Raw genomic sequence first — 21,038 nt, 5'->3', positions numbered from 1 at the left:
CCAGCCCGACACCCCGTGCCCAGCTCCCCCCAATCCTACCCCCACTGCCCCAGCCCGACACCCCGCGCCCAGCTCCCCCCAATCCCACACCCACTGCCCCAGCCCGACACCCCGTGCCCAGCTCCCCCCAATCCTACCCCCACTGCCCCAGCCCAGCTCCCCCCAATCCCACACCCACTGCCCCAGCCCGACACCCCGTGCCCAGCTCCCCCCAATCCTACCCCCCACTGCCCCAGCCCAGCTCTCCCCAATCCCACACCCACTGCCCCAGCCCAACACCCCGTGCCCAGCTCCCCCCAATCCCACACCCACTGCCCCAGCCCGACACCCTGCACCCGGCTCCCCCCGAACCCAAACCCACTGCCCCAGCCCGACACCCCGCGCCCAGCTCCCCCCGAACCCAAACCCACTGCCCCAGCCTGACACCCCGTGCCCAGCTCCCCCCAATCCTACCCCCACTGCCCCAGCCCAGCTCCCCCCAATCCTACCCCCCACTGCCCCAGCCCAACATCCTGCGCCCAGCTTCCCCCGAACCCAAACCCACTGCCCCAGCCCGACACCCCGCGCCCAGCTCCCCCCAATCCCACACCCACTGCCCCAGCCCGACACCCCGTGCCCAGCTCCCCCCAATCCTACCCCCACTGCCCCAGCCCAGCTCCCCCCAATCCTACCCCCCACTTCCCCAGCCCGACACCCTGCACCCGGCTCCCCCCGAACCCAAACCCACTGCCCCAGCCCAACACCCTGCACCCGGCTCCCCCCAGTCCCACACCCACTGCCCCAGCCCAACACCCCGTGCCCAGCTCCCCCCAATCCTACCCCCACTGCCCCAGCCCAACACCCCGCGCCCAGCTCCCCCCAATCCCACACCCACTGCCCCAGCCCAACACCCCGTGCCCAGCTCCCCCCAATCCTACCCCCACTGCCCCAGCCCAGCTCCCCCCAATCCCACACCCACTGCCCCAGCCCGACACCCCGCGCCCAGCTCCCCCCAATCCCACACCCACTGCCCCAGCCCGACACCCCGTGCCCAGCTCCCCCCAATCCTACCCCCACTGCCCCAGCCCGACACCCTGCACCCGGCTCCCCCCGAACCCAAACCCACTGCCCCAGCCCGACACCCTGCGCCCAGCTCCCCCCAATCCCACACCCACTGCCCCAGCCCGACACCCCGCGCCCAGCTCCCCCCAATCCCACACCCACTGCCCCAGCCCGACACCCCGTGCCCAGCTCCCCCCAATCCTACCCCCACTGCCCCAGCCCAGCTCCCCCCAATCCTACCCCCCACTTCCCCAGCCCGACACCCTGCACCCGGCTCCCCCCAGTCCCACACCCACTGCCCCAGCCCAACACCCCGTGCCCAGCTCCCCCCAATCCTACCCCCACTGCCCCAGCCCGACACCCCGTGCCCAGCTCCCCCCAATCCCACACCCACTGCCCCAGCCCGACACCCCGTGCCCAGCTCCCCCCAATCCCACACCCACTGCCCCAGCCCGACACCCCGTGCCCAGCTCCCCCCAATCCTACCCCCTACTTCCCCAGCCCGACACCCTGCACCCGGCTCCCCCCGAACCCAAACCCACTGCCCCAGCCTGACACCCTGCGCCCAGCTCCCCCCAATCCTACCCCCCACTGCCCCAGCCCGACACCCCGCACCCAGCTCCCCCCAATCCCACACCCACTGCCCCAGCCCAGCTCCCCCCAATCCTACCCCCCACTTCCCCAGCCCAGCTCCCCCCAATCCTACCCCCCACTTCCCCAGCCCGACACCCTGCACCCGGCTCCCCCCAATCCCACACCCACTGCCCCAGCCCGACACCCCGCGCCCAGCTCCCCCCAATCCCACACCCACTGCCCCAGCCCGACACCCCGCGCCCAGCTCCCCCCAATCCCACACCCACTGCCCCAGCCCGACACCCCATGCCCAGCTCCCCCCAATCCTACCCCCACTGCCCCAGCCCAGCTCCCCCCAATCCTACCCCCCACTTCCCCAGCCCGACACCCTGCACCCGGCTCCCCCCAATCCTACCCCCTACTTCCCCAGCCCGACACCCCACGCCCAGCTCCCCCCAATCCCACACCCACTGCCCCAGCCCGACACCCCGCGCCCAGCTCCCCCCAATCCCACACCCACTGCCCCAGCCCGACACCCCGCGCCCAGCTCCCCCCAATCCCACACCCACTGCCCCAGCCCGACACCCCGTGCCCAGCTCCCCCCAATCCTACCCCCACTGCCCCAGCCCAGCTCCCCCCAATCCTACCCCCTACTTCCCCAGCCCGACACCCCGCGCCCAGCTCCCCCCAATCCCACACCCACTGCCCCAGCCCGACACCCTGTGCCCAGCTCCCCCCAATCCTACCCCCCACTGCCCCAGCCCGACACCCCATGCCCAGCTCCCCCCGATCCTACCCCCCACTGCCCCAGCCCAGCTCCCCCCAATCCTACCCCCCACTGCCCCAGCCCAGCTCCCCCCAGTCCCACACCCACTGCCCCAGCCCAGCTCCCCCCGATCCTACCCCCCACTGCCCCAGCCCAGCTCCCCCCGATCCTACCCCCCACTGCCCCAGCCCAGCTCCCCCCAATCCCACACCCACTGCCCCAGCCCGACACCACGCGCCCAGCTCCCCCCAATCCTACCCCCACTGCCCCAGCCCAGCTCCCCCCAATCCCACACCCACTGCCCCAGCCCGACACTCTGCACCCGGCTCCCCCGAGTCCCACACCCACTGCCCCAGCCCGACACCCCGTGCCCAGCTTCCCCCAATCCTACCCCCACTGCCCCAGCCCAGCTCCCCCCAATCCCACACCCACTGCCCCAGCCCGACACCCTGCACCCGGCTCCCCCCAGTCCCACACCCACTGCCCCAGCCCGACACCCTGCACCCGGCTCCCCCCAGTCCCACACCCACTGCCCCAGCCCGACACCCTGTGCCCGGCTCAGCTACTCACCCTGGGTGCAGTGGGGCCCACTCCAGCCCTCGCAGCAGGCTCGCACCGTGCGGTTCCACACCAGCGGGCGCATGTCGGGGGGCCTGGCAGGCCAGGGAGAGAGTCAGAGACAGGCAGGGGAGGAGTGGGGCAGGACGGGGTAAGGGGGGTTGGAGGCACAGGGCGGTGTGCCCCACACGGGGGTGCCGTCGCGGGGCGGAGCACACGAGGAGGGGGGTGTTACTGGGGTTGGAGGTGAATGTGCAAAACCCTGGTGCAGCCCGTGTCGTAGGTGTGCCCCACCCTTGTGCCGGGGGCGACGGGGGTGGCCCCGGGGAGCGGGTGGGGCGCTGGTTCTGGCTGTGCTGTGTGCAGGCACGTGTCACTCTCCATGGGCAGTTGCAAGTGGTGGCTCCGGGCTCATGTTTGACACGCTTGTTTCTGGGTGAGCTGCCCCGCAGGCCTGGCGCCCTCCCGTGAAACGTCCCCCTCCGGGGACGCCGACCTGGGCGACAGAACGTCCGCAGCCTCCGGGCACCGTCTGAGGGACTTAGAACATAACAGCCACACTGGGTCTGGCGAACAGCCATTGAGGGACCTTGTGATGGACTTGGGGGGGCGTGTGGGACTCAGGCTGGATGTGTGTGTGACAGGCAGAGCAGCTCCCAGGGCTAAGGATGACCCTGGGGCTATAACCGAGGCTGGCAGGTAACACCTCTGACCTGAACACAGAGCAGGGAGGAGCCGAGCTGGGTTTGATTTGGAGGCGGCAGTTAGAAGCTGGAGGGAAGAGGAGCTGGAAGGAGCCAGCCTGGCGAGGGGGGAAGCTACACCCCAGAGGGGCCCCCCTCGGGCTCCTCTCCCCAGGACGGGTTGGAATGACTGTCTCTGACTGCTGTACTGACGCTTCTGTGCTGAGCTGGGCTCTGTCGCCTCATAAACCTCCTGTGCTACCTGCTGAGTGAGAGTCACTCCTGCCTGCGATGGGGGGCAGCGCTTGGGGACCCCTGAGCCCATCACACACCTAACCTCCATGAATTTACCCAGCTCTTTTTTAAACCCTGTTCTAGTCCCAGCCTTCACAGTCTCCTCTGGCAAGGAGTTCCACAGGTTGACTGCACACTGTGTGAAGAAGTATCAGAGAGGAGCTGTGTTAGTCTGTAGCTTTGAGAACACCACGAAGTCTTGTGGCACCTTATAGACTAACAGCTATTTTGGAGCATAAGCTTTCGTGGGCAAAGACCCGCTTCATCAGATGCATGAGTGGGGGGAGGTGGTTTCAGAGGGCTATTTAGAGAGTGGGGTCCCAGTAAGAGGGAGGCCAGAGCTGACAAGGTCTATGCTGCAAGGTGGAAATGGCCCAGTATCAACAGCACTTATCAAAAGAGGAAAAAACAAGTCAGATCAGACGGGGGCTGTGAGCCGTTGTCAGAGTCTAACGGGGAGACATTCGCACCCGGAGCCGGGAAACTGCCTTTGCCAGCTGCGAGCCGCTCCCAGTCTCTGTGGCACCCGCGGTTAATGGAGTCACGTTTGCAAATAAATTGCAGCTCAGAGATTTCTCTCTCCATTTGATTTCTGAAAATTTTTTGTTTCAGAACTGTCACCCTGACATCTGCCACTGAGTGTCCAGGAACAAAGGGTCCTGTGGCACCTTATAGACTAACAGAAAAGTTTTGAGCATGAGCTTTCGTGAGCACAGACTCACTTCATCAGATGTTGGTCTTGGTCTGTGCTCACGAAAGCTCATGCTCAAAACTTTTCTGTTAGTCTATAAGGTGCCACAGGACCCTTCGTTGCTGCTACAGATGCAGACTAACACGGCTCCCCCTCCGATACTTGAGTGTCCAGGGAGATTGAAGTGTCCCCCACAGGCTTCTGAACATTGCTGCTGTCCTGCTCTGAACCTCTCGTAATGCCAGTCTCCCTTTTTTGAGATACGGGGCCACAGCTGCACGCAGCACTCAGGATGTGGGCGCACCGTGGCTTTGTAGAAGGGCAATAAGACATTCTCCATCCTGTTATCTACCCTTTTTAATAATTCCTAACATCCTGTTGGGTTTTGCCTGTCCCTGCACACTGTGTGGATGTTTTCAGAGAACTCTCCGCAATAACCCCAAGATTTCTTTCCTGATGAGCCATAGCTAAATTAGTCCCCGTCACACTGCGGCTATGCCTATACGAGACCCCTCCTTCGAAAGGGGGATGCTAATGAGACACTTGGGATATGCTAATGAGGCGATGCACCTCATTAGCAAAATATGCAGCGGCTCATTAGCATAATGGGGCCACGGCACTTCACAAGTGCGGCTTTTGATCACACACGGCTCGTCGACGCAGGCTCCTCTTCGAAAGGACCCTGCACGCTTCGAAACCCCCTTATTCCTATTTGGTTATAGGAAATACTTACCCTGAGGTAAGTGGGGAAGGAGGAGGGAACAATCAGGTGGGTTTCCTGGGTGAAGAGGAGAAAGTGGGGCAATCGGCCCCTTCTCTAAGATGCTTGTACACTAACGCCAGAAGCCTGGGGAACAAACAGGAAGAATCAGAGGCCCTGGCAGAATCACACAAGTATGAGGTGGTTGGAATAATGGAGACTTGGTGGGACGATTCGCATAACTGCAGCACGGTCATGGAAGGGTATAAACTGTTCAGGAAGGACAGACGGGAGCAAAGGAGGAGTCGTCGCGCTCTATGTGAGGGAGCAGTGTGATTGCTCAGAGCTCCAGTATGAGGAAGGAGAAAATCCAGTTGAGTGTCTTTGGGTTAAGCTTAGGGGTAGAAGTAACAGAGGTGATGTTGTAGTTGGTGTCTGTTATAGACGCCAGATCAGGGAGATGAGGTAGATGAAGATTTCTTCAGGCAGCTTAGTGAAGCTTCCAAATCACAGGCCTTGGTTCTCATGGGAGACTTTAATCATCCAGACATTTGTTGGGAGACCAATACAGCAGCACACGGACAATCCAGGAAGGTTTTGGAGAATGTTGGGGATAACTTCTTAGTACAAGTGCTGAAGGAACCGACCAGGGGCCGTGCGCAACTTGACCCGTTGCTCACAAACAGGGAAGAACTAGTAGAAGATAGAAGTGGGAGGGAACCTGGGCTGCAGTGACCATGAGATCGTAGATTTCAGGGTCTGGGCAAATGGAAGAAGGATGAGCAGTAAGATACAGACCCTTGATTTCAGGAGAGCAGACTTCGACTCCCTGAGAGAACTGATGAGCAGGATCCCTTGGGAAATGAAGATGAAGGGGAAAAGAGTTGAAGAGAACTGGCAGTGCTTTAAAGAAGTCTCACTGAAGGCACAGGAACAAACCATCCCGCTGCATAGTAAGAAATGCAAACATGGTAGGCAACCAGCTTGGCTTAACAGGGAAATCCTTAGTCAGCTTAAACTCAAGAAGGATGCATACAAGAAATGGAAAAGTGGGCAGCTGACTAAGGAGGAGTATAAACATACGGCTGGAGAATGCCGGGCAGTAATCAGGAAAGCAAAAGCACAGCTGGAACTGCAGCTGGCAAGGGGTGTGAAGAGTAACAAGAAGGGTTTCTACAGGCATGTGAACAATAAACGGGTTATCAGGGAAGCTGTGGGGCCATTACTGGATGAGGGAGGTAATTGACAGATGATGTAAGAAAAGCTGAAGTACTCAAAGCTTTTTTTGCCTCATTCTTCATGGACAAGGATGTGAAGTAGTGGGGGATGTGTGTGTGTGTGTGTGTGCGTGCGCACGTGTGTGTCTCACCGAGGGTGGGGGGCTCCTGCTGAGGGTAACCTGGTGACCAGGTGACACCTCTACGCTGCAGACAAAGGAGGAGCTGGAGCCTGAGGGGTGTGAATTGGAACTGGGAGTTGGAAGCAGTGAGTCTGGGCTGGGAGAGAGAGAGACCAAGGAGGGGGCAAGGCCCCGGATCCGGGGGTCCCTCGGGGCCTCCTCTCCCCAACGTGGATGGGACTGGCTGTCTCTGCCGGCTGCACTGACTCCTCTGTACAACGCTGTGTCCTGTCAGCTAATAAACCCGCTGTTCTCCTGCTGAGTGAGAGTCACTCCTGCCTGCAGATGGGGTGCAGAGCCTGGGGACCCCTGAACCCCATCACAAAAGTCAACTCCCACACGATGGTCCTAGACAATGCAGTACGGTAAGCTGGAGGTCAGCCATCTGTGGGGAAGGAGCGAGTTAAGAGCTACTTAGAGAAACTAGATGCACGCAAATCCATGGGTCTGGATGTAATGCACCCCAGGGGTACTGAGGGAATTGGCAGAGGTCATTGCTGACCCTTTGGCCATTATCCTTGAATACTCTTGGAGTTCGGGACAGATCCCGGATGACTGGAAGAAGGCAAACGTGGTGCCCATCTTTAAAAAAGGAAAGAAGGACAATCCAGGGAACTATAGACCCATCAGCCTTACCTCAATCCCTGGGAAAATAATGGAGGGAATCCTCAAGGAATCCATTTTGGAGCACTTGGAAGAGGGGAAGTGGTCAAAAGTAGCCAACATGGATTCACCAGGGGCAAGTCCTGCCTCACCAATCTGATTAGCTTCTATGACGAGGTAACAAGCTCTGTGGACATGGGGAAGTCGGTGGATGTGATATACCTTGACTTCAGCAAGGCTTTTGATACCGTCTCCCACAACATTCTTGTCCATAAGTTAAGGAAATATGGATTGGATCCTTGGACTATAAGATGGAGAGAAAGCTCGTTGATGGTCGGGCCCAACGGGTAGTGGTCAATGGCTCAATATCTGGATGGTGGTTGGTTTCAAGCAGAGTGCCGCAAGGCTCGGTTCTGGGGCTGGTGTTGTTCAACGTCTTTATTAATGACCTGGATGAGGGACTGGGTTGCACCCTCAGCAAGTTTGTGGATGACACAAAACTAGGGGGAGAGGTAGATTCGTTGGAGGGTAGAGAGAGAATCCAGAGCGATCTGGATAAATTGGAGGACTGGGCCAAAAGAAATCTGATGCAGTTCAACAAGTAGAAGTGTAGAGTCCTGCACCTGGGGTGGAAGAATCCCAAGCTTGGTTATAGGCTGGGGACCAACCAGATCAGCAGCAGTACGATGGAAAGGGACCTAGGGGTTATGGTGGATGAAAGGCTGGATATGAGTAAACAGTGTGTCCTTGTAGCCAAGAAGGCTAACGGCATACTGGGGGGCATTATGAGGAGCATTTTGAGCAGATCTAGAGAAGTGGTTGTTCCCCTCTATTCGGCACTGGTGAGGCCACATCTGGAATATTGTGTCCAGTTTTGGGCCCCCACTATAAAAAGGATGTGGATTTGCTGGAGCAGGTTCAGCGAAGGGCAACAAAAATGATTAAGGGTCTGGAGCACAAGACCTATGAGGAGAGGCTGAGGGCTTTGGATTTGTTTAGTTTACAGAAGAGGAGACTGAGGGGTGATTTAGTAGCAGCCTTCAACTTCCTGAAGGGGAGCTGTAAAGAGGAGGGTGAGAAACTGTTCTCAGTGGTGTCAGGTGGCAGAACAAGGAGCAATGGTCTGAAGTTGAAGAGGGAGAGGTGTAGGTTGGATATTAGGAAAAACTCCTTCCCCAGGTGGGAGGTGAAGCATTGGAATGTGTTGCCTGGAGAGGTGGTGGATTCTCCATCCCTGGAGGTTTTTAAGTCCCGGCTTGACAAGGTCCTGGGTGGGATGACTTAGTGGGGGTTGATCCTGCTTGAAGCAGGGGGCTGGACTAGATGACCTCCTGGCATCCCTTCCAGCCCTGGGATTCTGTGATTCTGTGGATAAGGGGATTTTGACATCTGCAGGGTCCTTTTGAAAAGAATCCTGGATGGACGAGCGGTGCAGAATCGAGAGCAGCACTTTGGAAGTGCTGCGGCAGCCTTTATGCTAATGAGGTATTGCATATCCCAGAATGTCTCATTAGCATCTCCCTTTCGGGGTGGGGGCTAGTGTAGACATAGCTGTATGGATGGCTGGGGCTATTTTTTCCAGCGTGCATTACTGTACCTTCATCCACATTACATTTCCTTTGCCATTTTGTTGCCCAGTCACTCTGGTGAGATCCGTTTGAAGTTCTTCACAGTCTGCCATTCGGTCTTCACCATCCTGAGCAGCTTAGTGTTGCAATTTGGCTCTGGACGTGTAACCCAGGAGACGGGCAATGGCAGATTGCCCATAAAGGGCATAGACAGGGTGACCTGCTCATGGGACAGGCTCCATCTCAGACATGCCTCCACACAGGGAGACCAATGGAATTCCCTCCACATGGGCAAGGGGACGAGAGGGCCCTGACGTTCCTCCACCTTTGTCTTCACTCCAGCTCATCTCTGCTAGGAACTGAGCCGGGAAGAATCACCGACCTGGCCTACCAAAGGATGTATCCAGAGACTTACAAGATAGCAGAGTTATCTGCCTCTGCAGCAAGCCTGAACCAAGAACTTTGTGATTTGGTGTTTGCAACTTGATTGACGTCATAATTTTGTTGGCTCCAGCAGAGTCTGTTCATCCAGCACTATCTGTCCAGCTCTCGCATGGAACCCGCAAGGAAAACGCAAAAGAGGAAGACCTCGGGCAACGGGGAGAAGCTCCAGTGAGACTGAAGGATAGCAGCTGGGTGTGATGGAGTGGGAGATAGGGGTGTGTAGTGAGTGGCTCATGGAGGTTGGCTCCTGCTGAGGGTGACCTGGCGCCCAGGTAACACCTTTGTACTGCACACAAAGGGGGAGGTGGAGCCTGAGGGGTTTGAATTGGAACTGGGAGTTGGGAAGCAGTTAGTCTGGGCTGGGAGAGAGAGAGACAAAGGAGGGGGCCAGGCCCCGGCTCTGGGACCTCTCGGGGCCTCCTCTCCCCAGCATGGATGGGACTGGCTGTCCCTGCCGGCTGCACTGACTCCTCTGTACGATGCTGTGTCCTGTCAGCTAATAAACCCGCTGTTCTCCTGCTGAGTGAGAGTCACTCCTGCCTGCGGCCGGGTGCAGAGCTTGGGGACTCCTGAATCCCTCACACTCCTGCCTGCAGACGGGGTGCAGAGCTTGGGGACCCCCGAACCCCATCACACTCCTGCCTGCGGCCGGGTGCAGAGCTTGGGGACCCCGAACCCCATCACACTCCTGCCTGCAGCTGGGTGCAGAGCTTGGGGACTCCTGAATCCCATCACACTCCTGCCTGCAGACGGGGTGCAGAGGTTGGGGACCCCTGAACCCCATCACACTCCTGCCTGCAGCCGGGTGCAGAGCTTGGGGACTCCTGAATCCCATCACACTCCTGCCTGCGGACGGGTGCAGAGGTTGGGGACCCCTGAACCCCATCACACTCCTGCCTGCAGACGGGGTGCAGAGCTTGGGGACCCCGAACCCCATCACACTCCTGCCTGCGGATGGGTGCAAAGCCTGGGGACCCCGAACCCCATTGCTCTGGGGTACTCCAGGAGCCAGCTAGAAGTTTTGTCCCCCGAGAGAGTGAGTGGAGGAGACTTGTGGGTGACTATTGCTCCACGCTGAGGACAAAGGTGAAGTCGTGGTAGTGATAATTTTACTCTCACCCTATTCTGCCTTTTTTTAATTCACAAACTGTTAGATGTTGGATTCCAAAGGACGAGCCCAGCGAGCCCTGGGGGGTGAGGTCTGAGGTTTACATTGCCCGGGGGCTGTGGCTGGGCCATTGGGACAGGAAGAACCTGTGTGGATGGGGTGTGACTGCTTTCCATCACCTCTCCCCTGCGTGAGAAGGGGCCAGGCTGGGGCCTCAGGGGAGCTGGAGTTGGGGGGGTTGCTGGGTGGTGTGAGGAGGGGCTGGGCTGGGGCCCCAGGGGAGCTGGAGTGGTGAGGTTGCTGGGTGGTGTGAGGAGGGCCCGGGCTGAGCCCCAGGGGAGATGGAGTAGGGGAGGGGGTTGCTGGGAGGTTTCTGGAGGGGCTGGGCTGTGCCCCAGGGGAGCTGGAGTGGTGAGGTTGCTGGGGGGTCTCTGGAGGGGCTGGGCTGCGCCCCAGGGGAGCTGGAGTGGTAAGGTTGCTGGGGGGTCTCTGGAGGGGCTGGGCTGCGCCCCAGGGGAGCTGGAGTGGGGGGGTTGCTGGGTGGTGTGAGGAGGGCCTGGGCTGAGCCCCAGGGGAGCTGGAGTTGGCGGGGGGGGTTGCTGGGTGGTGTGAGGAGGGCCTGGGCTGCGCCCCAGGGGAGCTGGAGTGGGGGAGGGGGTTGCTGGGAGGTTTCTGGAGGGGCCGGGCTGCGCCCCAGGGGAGCTGGAGTGGGGGAGGGGGTTGCTGGGAGGTTTCTGGAGGGGCCGGGCTGAGCCCCAGGGGAGCTGGAGTGGGGGAGGGGGTTGCTGGGAGGTTTCTGGAGGGGCCGGGCTGAGCCCCAGGGGAGCTGGAGTGGGGGAGGGGGTTGCTGGGAGGTTTCTGGAGGGGCCGGGCTGCGCCCCAGGGGAGCTGGAGTGGGGGAGGGGGTTGCTGGGAGGTTTCTGGAGGGGCCGGGCTGTGCCCCAGGGGAGCTGGAGTGGGGGAGGGGGTTGCTGGGAGGTTTCTGGAGGGGCCGGGCTGCGCCCCAGGGGAGCTGGAGTGGGGGAGGGGGTTGCTGGGAGGTTTCTGGAGGGGCCGGGCTGCGCCCCAGGGGAGCTGGATGTGGGGGGGTTGCTGGGGGGTCTCTGGCTGCTGGCGAGGTGTCAGATGTGCTGTGTGGGACAGGTTTGGTGCCTTGCAGTGGAGGATCCCCGGCTGGGGCTGGCAGTGCCCTGGGTTAAGGAATTTGCTGGGGTTTGGTTCTCTCAGCAGCGCCCAGAGACACCTGCGATGCTACGGGGGGCACAGGGAGGGGGCACAGCGCAGCGAAGGGGGAACCAGAGAGGGGTGGGAGTCTCACCTGGGCTGAATGTCCCTTCGCTCCTTGCTGAACTCGCCAATCCCCCCTCAGCATCTCCTGCCCTGCCCCTCTGGCTGCCCGGGGCCTTCCCTGCCCCCCCGCTCTCCCTGCCACACTCACTTGTAGACGTAGCACAGGGAGGCGGGCGGCCCAGCCTGGGCATCATCGCGGGCACTGCTCTGGTCCCCTTCCTGGGCCTGGCGCGTCCTCTGCCAGTCGACGTGCCAACCTGCCAGGTTGTACTGGTGCAGCTCAGCGCAGGGCACCACCTGCTCCTGCCGGGGGCTCAGCACCTCCTGCTCCATCACCTGCTCCGTCTGCTCGCACCAGCGCCTGCAACAGCAACGGCACCCGAGCAGGAATGGGCTCAGCCCCCGGTGGAGTTCTGCACCCAGCCCCCAACCTGTGCCCTGCACCCAGCCCCCGGTGGAGTTCTGCACCCAGCCCCCAACCTGTGCCCTGCACCCAGCCCCCAAACCTGTGCCCTGCGCCCAGCATCCCCCAAACCTCTGTCCTGCACCCAGCCCCCGGTGGGGTTCTGCACCCAGCCCCCAACCTGTGCCCTGCACCCAGCCCCCAACCTGTGCCCTGCACCCAGCCCCCGGTGGAGTTCTGCACCCAGCCCCCAACCTGTGCCCTGCACCCAGCCCCCAAACCTGTGCCCTGCGCCCAGCATCCCCCAAACCTCTGTCCTGCACCCAGCCCCCAGTGGAGTTCTGCACCCAGCCCCCAACCTGTGCCCTGCACCCAGCCCCCGGTGGGGTTCTGCACCCAGCCCCCAACCTGTGCCTTGCACCCAGCCCCCCAACCTGTGCCCTGCACCCAGCCCCCAACCTGTGCCCTGCACCCAGCCCCCAGTGGAGTTCTGCACCCAGCCCCCAACCTGTGCCCTGCACCCAGCCCCCAAACCTGTGCCCTGCGCCCAGCATCCCCCAAACCTCTGTCCTGCACCCAGCCCCCAGTGGAGTTCTGCACCCAGCCCCCAACCTGTGCCCTGCACCCAGCCCCCGGTGGGGTTCTGCACCCAGCCCCCAACCTGTGCCTTGCACCCAGCCCCCAACCTGTGCCCTGCACCCAGCATCCCCCAAACCTGTACCCTGCACCCAGCCCCAAACCTGTGCCCTGCACCCAGCATCCCCCAAACCTGTACCCTGCACCCAGCCCCAAACCTGTGCCCTGCACCCAGCATCCCCCAAACCTGTACCCTGCACCCAGCCCCAAACCTGTGCCCTGCATCCAGCATCCCCCCAACCTGTGCCCTGCACCCAGCATCCCCCAAACCTGTACCCTGCACCCAGCCCCAAAACCTGTGCCCTGCACCCAGCCCCCAAACCTTTTCTCCTGGCCCCAGGCTGTGACCCCAGCCCTGAGGCTGCCAAGCCAGACCCGGCACCCAGAGCCAACCCCACAGTGCTGGGAGGATGCCTGAATGCAGAGCCTCAGGTGCACCCCAGGCCAGCTCCCCTGTCCCAGCTGTGCGGGTTCCGGCTGCCCAGCCCTCGTCCCATGAGCCACGGGGGGAGGCTCTGCTGTGGGTTCCTGGAGTGCTCAGCCCCTACCTGAGCAGCAGATGGGGCAGGCATGACTGTCACCTGGCTGGATTGTTATACTGGGGCTGGAAGCCATTTTAAGGCCCGGTGTGGCTGTTGGCCCCAAATATTGTGCTCGGGGCCGTGTGAGGTGTCCAAGGAAGGCTGAGGATGCCCTGGCTCATGTGTGCTACTCACAAGTCTGCAGGTAAAGTTCCAGCTTTCAGCGCTGTAGCTGTGCTGGAAAATGCCTGAGTGCTGAGCTGCCCAATGGGAGGTCTGAACTGAGCCCCCCCAGGATGAATGGACTAAGAAGAGCCGCTCAGACAGTCGAACCCACACCCCAGAGGCTTGGGACGTGTCAGTGGGACGCAGCCCCATGGCCAAGCGACACGGACTGAAACAAAGGAACGGGTCCCTCTCAGACGGTCTCCGGGGATTCGGCCAACGGCGGTTTGCCCAGCAGCCCACCCGAGTCAGGTGGGGGCAGACCCTGCAGGGACCGTGAGAAGAAGAGGGGGCTTGGTCCCTGGGGCACAACAGGCAACAAAGGAGAAGAATGGGGCAGACTCAGCAGGGTCCATCTTGGATCCTTTGTCTTGTGGTCTCCAAGGGTCCATGTCCAGCAGGTGGACCCCAGCGGCTGGATCTACGATGCTCCAGTGACTGAATCTGTGTGTCCTGAAATGAGCTTTCAGAGACTTTTAAGAACCAGCAAATAACACCACTGGCCTGTGGTTTGAGCCTTGGCCTGCTAAACCCAGGATTGTGAGCTCAGTCTTTGAGGGGGTCATTTATGCCTCTGAGGCACATAGATTAACAAGAAGGGGGGTGCTTGGTCCTGCCAAGAGGGCAGGGACTGGACTCAGGGACCTCCCCAGGTCCCTTCCAGCTCTAGGAGAGGTGTACCTCCATATCTCGTACGTGTGTAAAGCATTGCTGTAACAATTCTTCTCTAACCTGTTCTTTCTCTTGTATTCATAAACACGTCGATATTAGATCTAAAGAATTGGCGAGTGTGTTGTTTGGGTGAGATCCAAGTACGTATTGACCAGGATCTGGGGCTGGGCCCTTTGGGGTCTGGAACAATCTGTGTGGTGTTTGGTGAAACAGGCTTTAGAGCCTCTCTCCTGAGTTTGGGGGTGCTGGTCTGGGCTGGCAGAGCGGCTGGGCAGGCTGTGGGTTTGCTCGTGTGGCTCTGGGCAGTGGGGCTGGCAGAGGTGCTGTTGTGGCTGGTTGGATTTGCCTTAGCAAGAAGGAAATCCCAGCCTGGGGCTGTGAGGAGCCTGGATTTTAAGCAAAGGTGCCTGGATTGATTTATCCGCATGTGCCCAGAAACCCCCGTCCTATCACAGCGACATTATGGGATTTTTAACGGAATGCGGAAGCCGTTTATGTCACCCTTGGATACAGTGGAGAGATGACGTAGCAGATCGGCGCGGAGCTCGTCCGCAGACGCTGAGCCGCGCCGCACTGGACAGGGAAAGATGGAAGGAAATAGGGAGGGAGGGATCAGACACCACCAGGCGCTGAGCCCCCGGTTAGTGATGATGATGATGTATATAGTGGCACCAAATCTTGTACCAGGTGGGCCAAGTGAAGGGTCTGCCCTGAACCTGCCTGTGTGACTTGTACGCCTGTGCCCCGTTTGTGTGCAAAGCTGCAGATAGTGGCTGTGCAGCTGTATGAGACGTGTGTTAGCGCTGAGATCCCCATGGGAGGTGTGATCCCCTCCCTGGCCAGGAGGATGGACTGAACAAAGGCCCAGATGTGATGTGCTCACAAAACCAGCTACCAATGGCAGTTTGCCACAGACGGGTCAGATAACCCCGACCCACAAGGGCCTGTGGGAAGGAGAAGGGGCTTTTACCGTCCACTGGTAAACTATGAGGGGCCCTGGCAGGGTCCATTTTGTTCTTTCAGTCCTCATGGACTAAGCCTGTCTGGGCTGGGGGCCTGTCCCCCGAAGGGTGCTTGCAAAGACTTTCAAGAACTCAGCACAGGCCATCGCCGGCTGCGTCAGTAGCTGTAATAGATGTGTGTGACGTTTAACTGTTTCTCTCTCTCACACACTGCTCTTTCTTTCTTTGGTAATAAACATTTTCCATTTTCCACTCGAAAGGATCGGTGAGCATGGTGATCTGGGTAAGATCCAAGTACACATTGACCTGGGACTGTGGCTGGTCCTTCTGGGGCCTGGAAGAATCAGTGTGGAGTTCGTGAGAGAGGTAGGGGGCTGCTGGTCTGGGCATTTGGAAGCCACAGGGAAGTCTGGGGGTTTCCTTGTACTGTTGCATCTGGCTGGATTTGCCTTAGCGAGAAGGAAATCCCAGCCTGGGGCTGTGAGGTGCCTGAATTTGAGCAGGTTCACTCTGGATCGATTCCCTTCAATGTGCCCCAAACACCGTCAGGTTAGAGCTGGGACCGCATGGCACAGGGCTACTGGCCTGGCACAGCCCCCTGAGGCACAGGGCTGGCTGCAGTCGGGAGAGGGGCCCAGCTGAGGGGTGTTGGCTGGCATAGGGGGACCTGGGGGCTCCCAAGCTGTCCCTCCCTGCCCCCAGCACTGCCTGACCCCCTCTCTCCTGAGCCATGTGATTGGCACCAGCTTTTCCCACCCCCACTTGACAGGCTGTGCAGGCAGAGCCGTGTTGTCTGGGGGTTCTGGTCCCCCCACACCCAGCTCTAACCCTGCTGCCCCGCAGTACATGGCCCACAGAGCGCTGGGCGGGGAAAGCGGCGGGACCCCAGGCGAGACCCATCCTTACCCCTCAGCCAGCGCCGCTGGCACCCAAAGCGAGAGCCAGAGCAGCGTTCCCATCAGCTCCACAGCAGGAGGGCGAAGATCCTGGCCCCGTGCCATGTCCTGCAGCCAACCACACCTGCAGGGGCAGCCTGGGGAGACAGCGGCTTGGTGGGAGCGAACGGCCCTCTCCCCTAAGCAGCTCACAGCTGAGACGGCTGGACCAACACGTGCAGTGCAGCCAACCAGCCGGGGGGCCCATTGAGCCAGGGCTCTGCGGGGAGCGGCCCAGGGCGACCCCAGAGCTGAGAGCGACCGAGCCAGTGACCCCACAGCTGAGAGCGACCAAGCCAGGGCTCTGCGGGGGACGGCCCAGGGCGACCCCAGAGCTGAGAGCGACCGAGCCAGGGGTCCGTGGAGAGCGGCCCAAGGCGACCACAGAGCTGAGAGCGAGCGAGCCAGGGCTCTGCGGGGAGCGGCCCAGGGTGACCCCAGAGCTGAGAGCGAGCGAGCCAGGGCTCTGCGGGGAGCGGCCCAGGGCGACCCCAGAGCTGAGAGCGACCGAGCCAGTGACCCCACAGCTGAGAGCGACCGAGCCAGGGCTCTGCGGGGGACGGCCCAGGGCGACCCCAGAGCTGAGAGCGACTGAGCCAGGGGTCCGTGGAGAGCGGCCCAAGGCGACCCCAGAGCTGAGAGCGAGCGAGCCAGGGCTCTGCGGGGAGCGGCCCAGGGTGACCCCAGAGCTGAGAGCGAGCGAGCCAGGGCTCTGCGGGGAGCGGCCCAGTGCGACCCCAGAGCTGAGAGCGACCGAGCCAGGGCTCTGCGGGGGACGGCCCAGGGCGACCCCAGAGCTGAGAGCGACCGAGCCAGGGGTCCGTGGAGAGCGGCCCAAGGCGACCCCAGAGCTGAGAGCGACCGAGCCAGTGACCCCACAGCTGAGAGCGAGCGAGCCAGGGGTCCGTGGAGAGCGGCTCAGGGCGACCCCAGAGCTGAGAGCGACCGAGCCAGTGACCCCAGAGCTGAGAGCGAGCGAGCCAGGGCTCCGCGGGGAGCAGCCCAGGGTGACCCCAGAGCTGAGAGAGAGCGAGCCAGGGCTCCGCGGGGAGCGGCCCAGGGTGACCCCAGAGCTGAGAGCGAGCGAGCCAGGGCTCCGCGGGGAGCGGCCCAGGGTGACCCCAGAGCTGAGAGCGACCGAGCCAGGGCTCCGCGGGGAGCGGCCCAGGGTGACCCCAGAGCTGACAGCGAGCGAGGTAGTCTCCCTGCCATTCAGGGTGTGCCTCAGCCCAGGGGAGTTTGAGTCCAAATAGGATCCAAAGAGCAGGCCAGAGAGCCGGCAAAGCTTTGCCCAGCTTGGCCAGCACTCGCCCTGCAGCCAGGGCTGTCCCCCACACGGTTCGACCCAGCAGGGCACCATGCGTAGGCTGTGCCCCTTGCAAGCGAGGGTCTCTGGGGGCTGGCGAGGAAGCAGCGGGAAGGGGCCGTTCCCCTGGTGTGCTAATAGCAGGGTGACATGGTGGCACCTCGAGTCGCTGCCCATCCCAGAGCCAGGCCCCGGGTGTGCCAGAGTCGGCCCCCCACTCCCTCTCAGCAGGGGAGAATGTCCCCTCTGGCTGGGGCCGGGCCGGCTCACCATGGGCTGTGGGAACATTGCCCCTTTGGGAGGCAGCAGCTGAGGTTAACCTTTGGAACCCACCGCCACAGGATTGTACTGAGGCCAAGCGGCGGCGGGGTTCCCCGGAGGATTTCATGGAACAATTAGGTGAATAACCTCCACAGCTGTGGGAGCCAGCACAGCCAGCGGGATAGGCCGGTGCCAAGCCCTTGCTGCGGGGTGGGGAGGGGGGGGCTGCTTCTCCTAGGGGCCGGCTCATCCGAAACTGCCCACACTGGGTGCTTTGCAGCTTCCTCTGCCCAGAGTCCCAGCCAGGAGGTGGGCAGGCAGGAGGGACCCCTGGCTAGGATGGGCCCTGGACAGCCACAGCCAGGCCTGACACACCTCAGCCCCTTACCTGAGTCTCCTGGAGCCCCAGCGCCCTTGCCTGGGTCTGCCTCCCCACAGCCGCACCTTGCCACTAGGGCCGCAGCCAGCGGCACTGGAGTGGGGCAGTGGTGGCCCCAGAGGAAGGGCTTTATAGGCAGCAGGATTAGCTGGGCTGGAGGCAGGGGGGCAGCCCTGGTTTGGAGAATTCCCCGGGAAACAGCTGCTGCAGCCTGGGTTTGCTCTGCCCACTCGGCTGGAAACCCCCTGCCCCCAGGAGGCCTGGCTTTTCCAGCCCTCCAGTCTCCAGAGGCCGGCTGCGGGGAGCTTCTAGCTGGGTGTAGGGAGCCCCGTGCCCTGCAGGTCTCTGGCAGAGGGCTCCTGTGGGGCATGGCTGTGCCCCTCCTGCTGCTCACAGGTTGGGACGTGAGGGACCCTAGGGGAACAGCTGAGCAGTGGTCTGCACTGAACAGGCACCTGGGACTGCAGACCCCTAAGTGATCAGCCCCTGCCAGGCAGCTGTCTGCAGGGAGCCCCAGTGTGAGTAACCAGGCACAGCCCCAGGGGAGGGTGCCCGAAATGGCCAGCCCTGGGGCCTGGCAGAGGAACCAGCAGGACCTGGGTGGCTCACCCATCACTCACGGCCCCGTTCCCCTGGCACACACCCTGCAGCCTCCTGGGGTGTCAGCTGGAACCTGCTAGGCCACAACTCCTGGGCTGCCCCGGCCACAGAGACAAGTCCCAGCATGCAAAGGACACCTGAGTAGCTTTGGAGTGAGGGGACTGGGGGCAGGGGCACAGGAAAAAAATCAGCCCCACGCAAGGACTGTTCTCAATTGGTATGTGTGGAGCAGAGGACACCCCCACAGCCCCTCTGCAAGCAGGGAGCTCCCCAGCCCCCAGCTAGGTACACCTCCCATTGGGGGAAACTGAGGCACGGGGCAGCGACACCCTCAGGGGCACACAGGGCTCAGCCACCTGCCAGCAGGGCACACTGATGCCCAGCCGCTATTCTAACCCCAGTCCCATGGAGACAAGCCAGGAGTCCTGATGCCCAGCCCCCTCCCCGCTCTGGCACCACAGAGAGAACCCAGGAGTCCTGACCTCCCGAGGGCACTGCCCAGCAGGGAAGGACACCCTGTGGCATGTGGGGAAGCAGGCAGACCCTTGCAGGGCCAGAGGGAAGTGGTGCTGGTACCAGCACAGGGCTCTCTAGGGCATAGCCTGCCTGGCACAGGGGCTCATGTGTGTAACCAGGACGTGGCCTGGGGATTTCCCAGCTGCTGGGCTGGAATCTCAGCTCCTGCTGGCTTCCCCTTCAGCTGCCGGCCAGAGCCGGACCTGCCTTATCCTCACATCCTGGGCTCAGCTCAGCCCCACAAAAATGTGCTTCTCCCGCCCGCCCCTCTGCTCAGGTCAGGCACTTCTGGGGTTGGGAGACGATGAGGACCCCCAGGCCCCACCCCCACCCAAACGGGTCGCCAGTTACCCCCACCTGTGACAACACCTGGCACTGCCCAATCCCAGTCCCGACAAAACTAACGCCATCTACCTCCACCCCCCACCCCCAAAACCCTAACCAGAGCCGGCCAACCCCTCCCCCGCCAGCCACTGACCCCAGCCCCCCAGCCCCCCAACAGTCTGCACATTCTGAAGTGCTGTCACCATTTCTCTGACTCCGGCGGGCAGGTGCTGCAGCCCAGGCTTTGGGCTGTGACCCGCTGAGGGCTCCAGCGCGGCTCATGGGAACCAAGCTGGCACCGGGGCCCTCTCCTGGCCAGGCAGCGCGGAGCCCGGCGGAGGCAGCAGCCTGCCATTGGTGTCGGGGGGCAGGCAGGGGCAGGAGGTGGGACAGCTGCAGAGGGAAGTGGCCGGCGCGTTACACTCTGTGTTCTCTGCTCCGGGGCCCACAGACAGCTGCACCCCAGAGGCAGGTGAACGGCTGCTGTGACCCACGACCATTTCAGCAGCAGCAGCCAGAGGCCCCCTTGCGTACTGGGCCCTGTAGGGCAGGGGCTGCACCCCCAGGGCCAAGTGCCCCTCCCACACTGGTAGCAGGCAGCTCGTGCTCCTGGCCTAAGGGCCCTCGTGAGTTTCTGATTTCTGCCTTTGCCTCCCCAGGCATCCGGCCCTCCCTTGCCACGGGCCCTGCCCACGCCTCACCGCAGCCAGGCGAGGCCTTGCTGCCCTCTGGGAAGATGTGGCCTGGGAGGGCAGACCGGGGCACAAGGCTCAGCTGGGAGCCAGACTATGGGGGCAGTGGGGTTCATGGTCTTGCCCACCCAGCCATCAGAAACCATGAACAAGACCCCCCCGAGCACTGAGCGTCTCCAGAGATGATTGCGGGGTCCCTGCTGCACTCTCTGGTGACAGTCAGTGGGGGGGTGGGGGGGGCGCTTGGATCTGCACTGCCAGGGGTTAGAAAATGAGCTTCCCCCAGGAAGCCAAGAGTCTCCCCGAAGTCACTGGAGTGCAGGCCTGAGACACCCCAAGGAGTCAGAGCCTCACACCGGCAGCATGGCCACTGGCAGCAGGAGGTGAAGCCCAGTCCGGGCCAGCCGGGGAGGTGGGTGAGGAAAGGCGCTGAGGGAGGGCAGGGGCGGGAGAAGACAGGCGGCTGCAGGGGATGTGGTAGGGCAGAGAGGGGAGGACGGGGGGTGAGTGCTGGGTGCACACGGTGTTTGGGGCGCAGAGCGGGAGTGAAGCAGCTGCCTGTCCGGTCCGGTCCTGTCCTGGGGGGGGGGTAGAAGAGGGCTGGAGCAGCGCCCCCACCTCAGAGAGCGTAGAAGGTGGGCAGAGCCTGCACAGAGCAGAGCCCAGGGCTCTGGATTTGGGGTGCACATATCCCTGTTTCTAACACTCACCCAGGGCATCAGCCCCTGCCTGACCCAATGGCACAGGGGGGCCTAGAAACACCCCCCTGCAGCCTTTTCTGATGGCTCTAGGAGGGTGGGAAACGGCCCTCTGATTGGCTGCCGTCCCCACTTCCCTGCCTCCTGGGGGAGAACAGCCAATCAGGGCTGCTGCAGACACACAGCACTC

The 21,038-nt window shown here is 61.9% G+C and overlaps 1 protein-coding gene across 1 annotated transcript in view; it reads right to left on the bottom strand.

The window, feature by feature from the left end:
• Positions 1 to 17,432, bottom strand: part of LOC142008354 (SCO-spondin-like) — a 157,040-nt gene extending 139,608 nt beyond the window's left edge. Inside the window, exons 1-4 of the mRNA XM_074985534.1 lie at positions 16,265 to 17,432; positions 16,044 to 16,170; positions 11,867 to 12,079; positions 2,951 to 3,033 (exon numbers count right to left, since the gene is read on the bottom strand). Coding sequence (XP_074841635.1) covers positions 2,951 to 3,033; positions 11,867 to 12,079; positions 16,044 to 16,170; positions 16,265 to 17,432 — 1,591 coding nt within the window. The remainder of the gene's footprint in view (positions 1 to 2,950; positions 3,034 to 11,866; positions 12,080 to 16,043; positions 16,171 to 16,264) is intronic.
• Between the last annotated feature and the right edge of the window lie 3,606 nt (positions 17,433 to 21,038).

This window comes from Carettochelys insculpta, chromosome 2 (assembly GCF_033958435.1).
Source record: "Carettochelys insculpta isolate YL-2023 chromosome 2, ASM3395843v1, whole genome shotgun sequence".
NCBI classification, from domain to species: domain Eukaryota; kingdom Metazoa; phylum Chordata; order Testudines; family Carettochelyidae; genus Carettochelys; species Carettochelys insculpta.
Note: the sequence above shows the minus strand (reverse complement) of the source record. Positions and strands in the feature narration are given on the sequence as shown.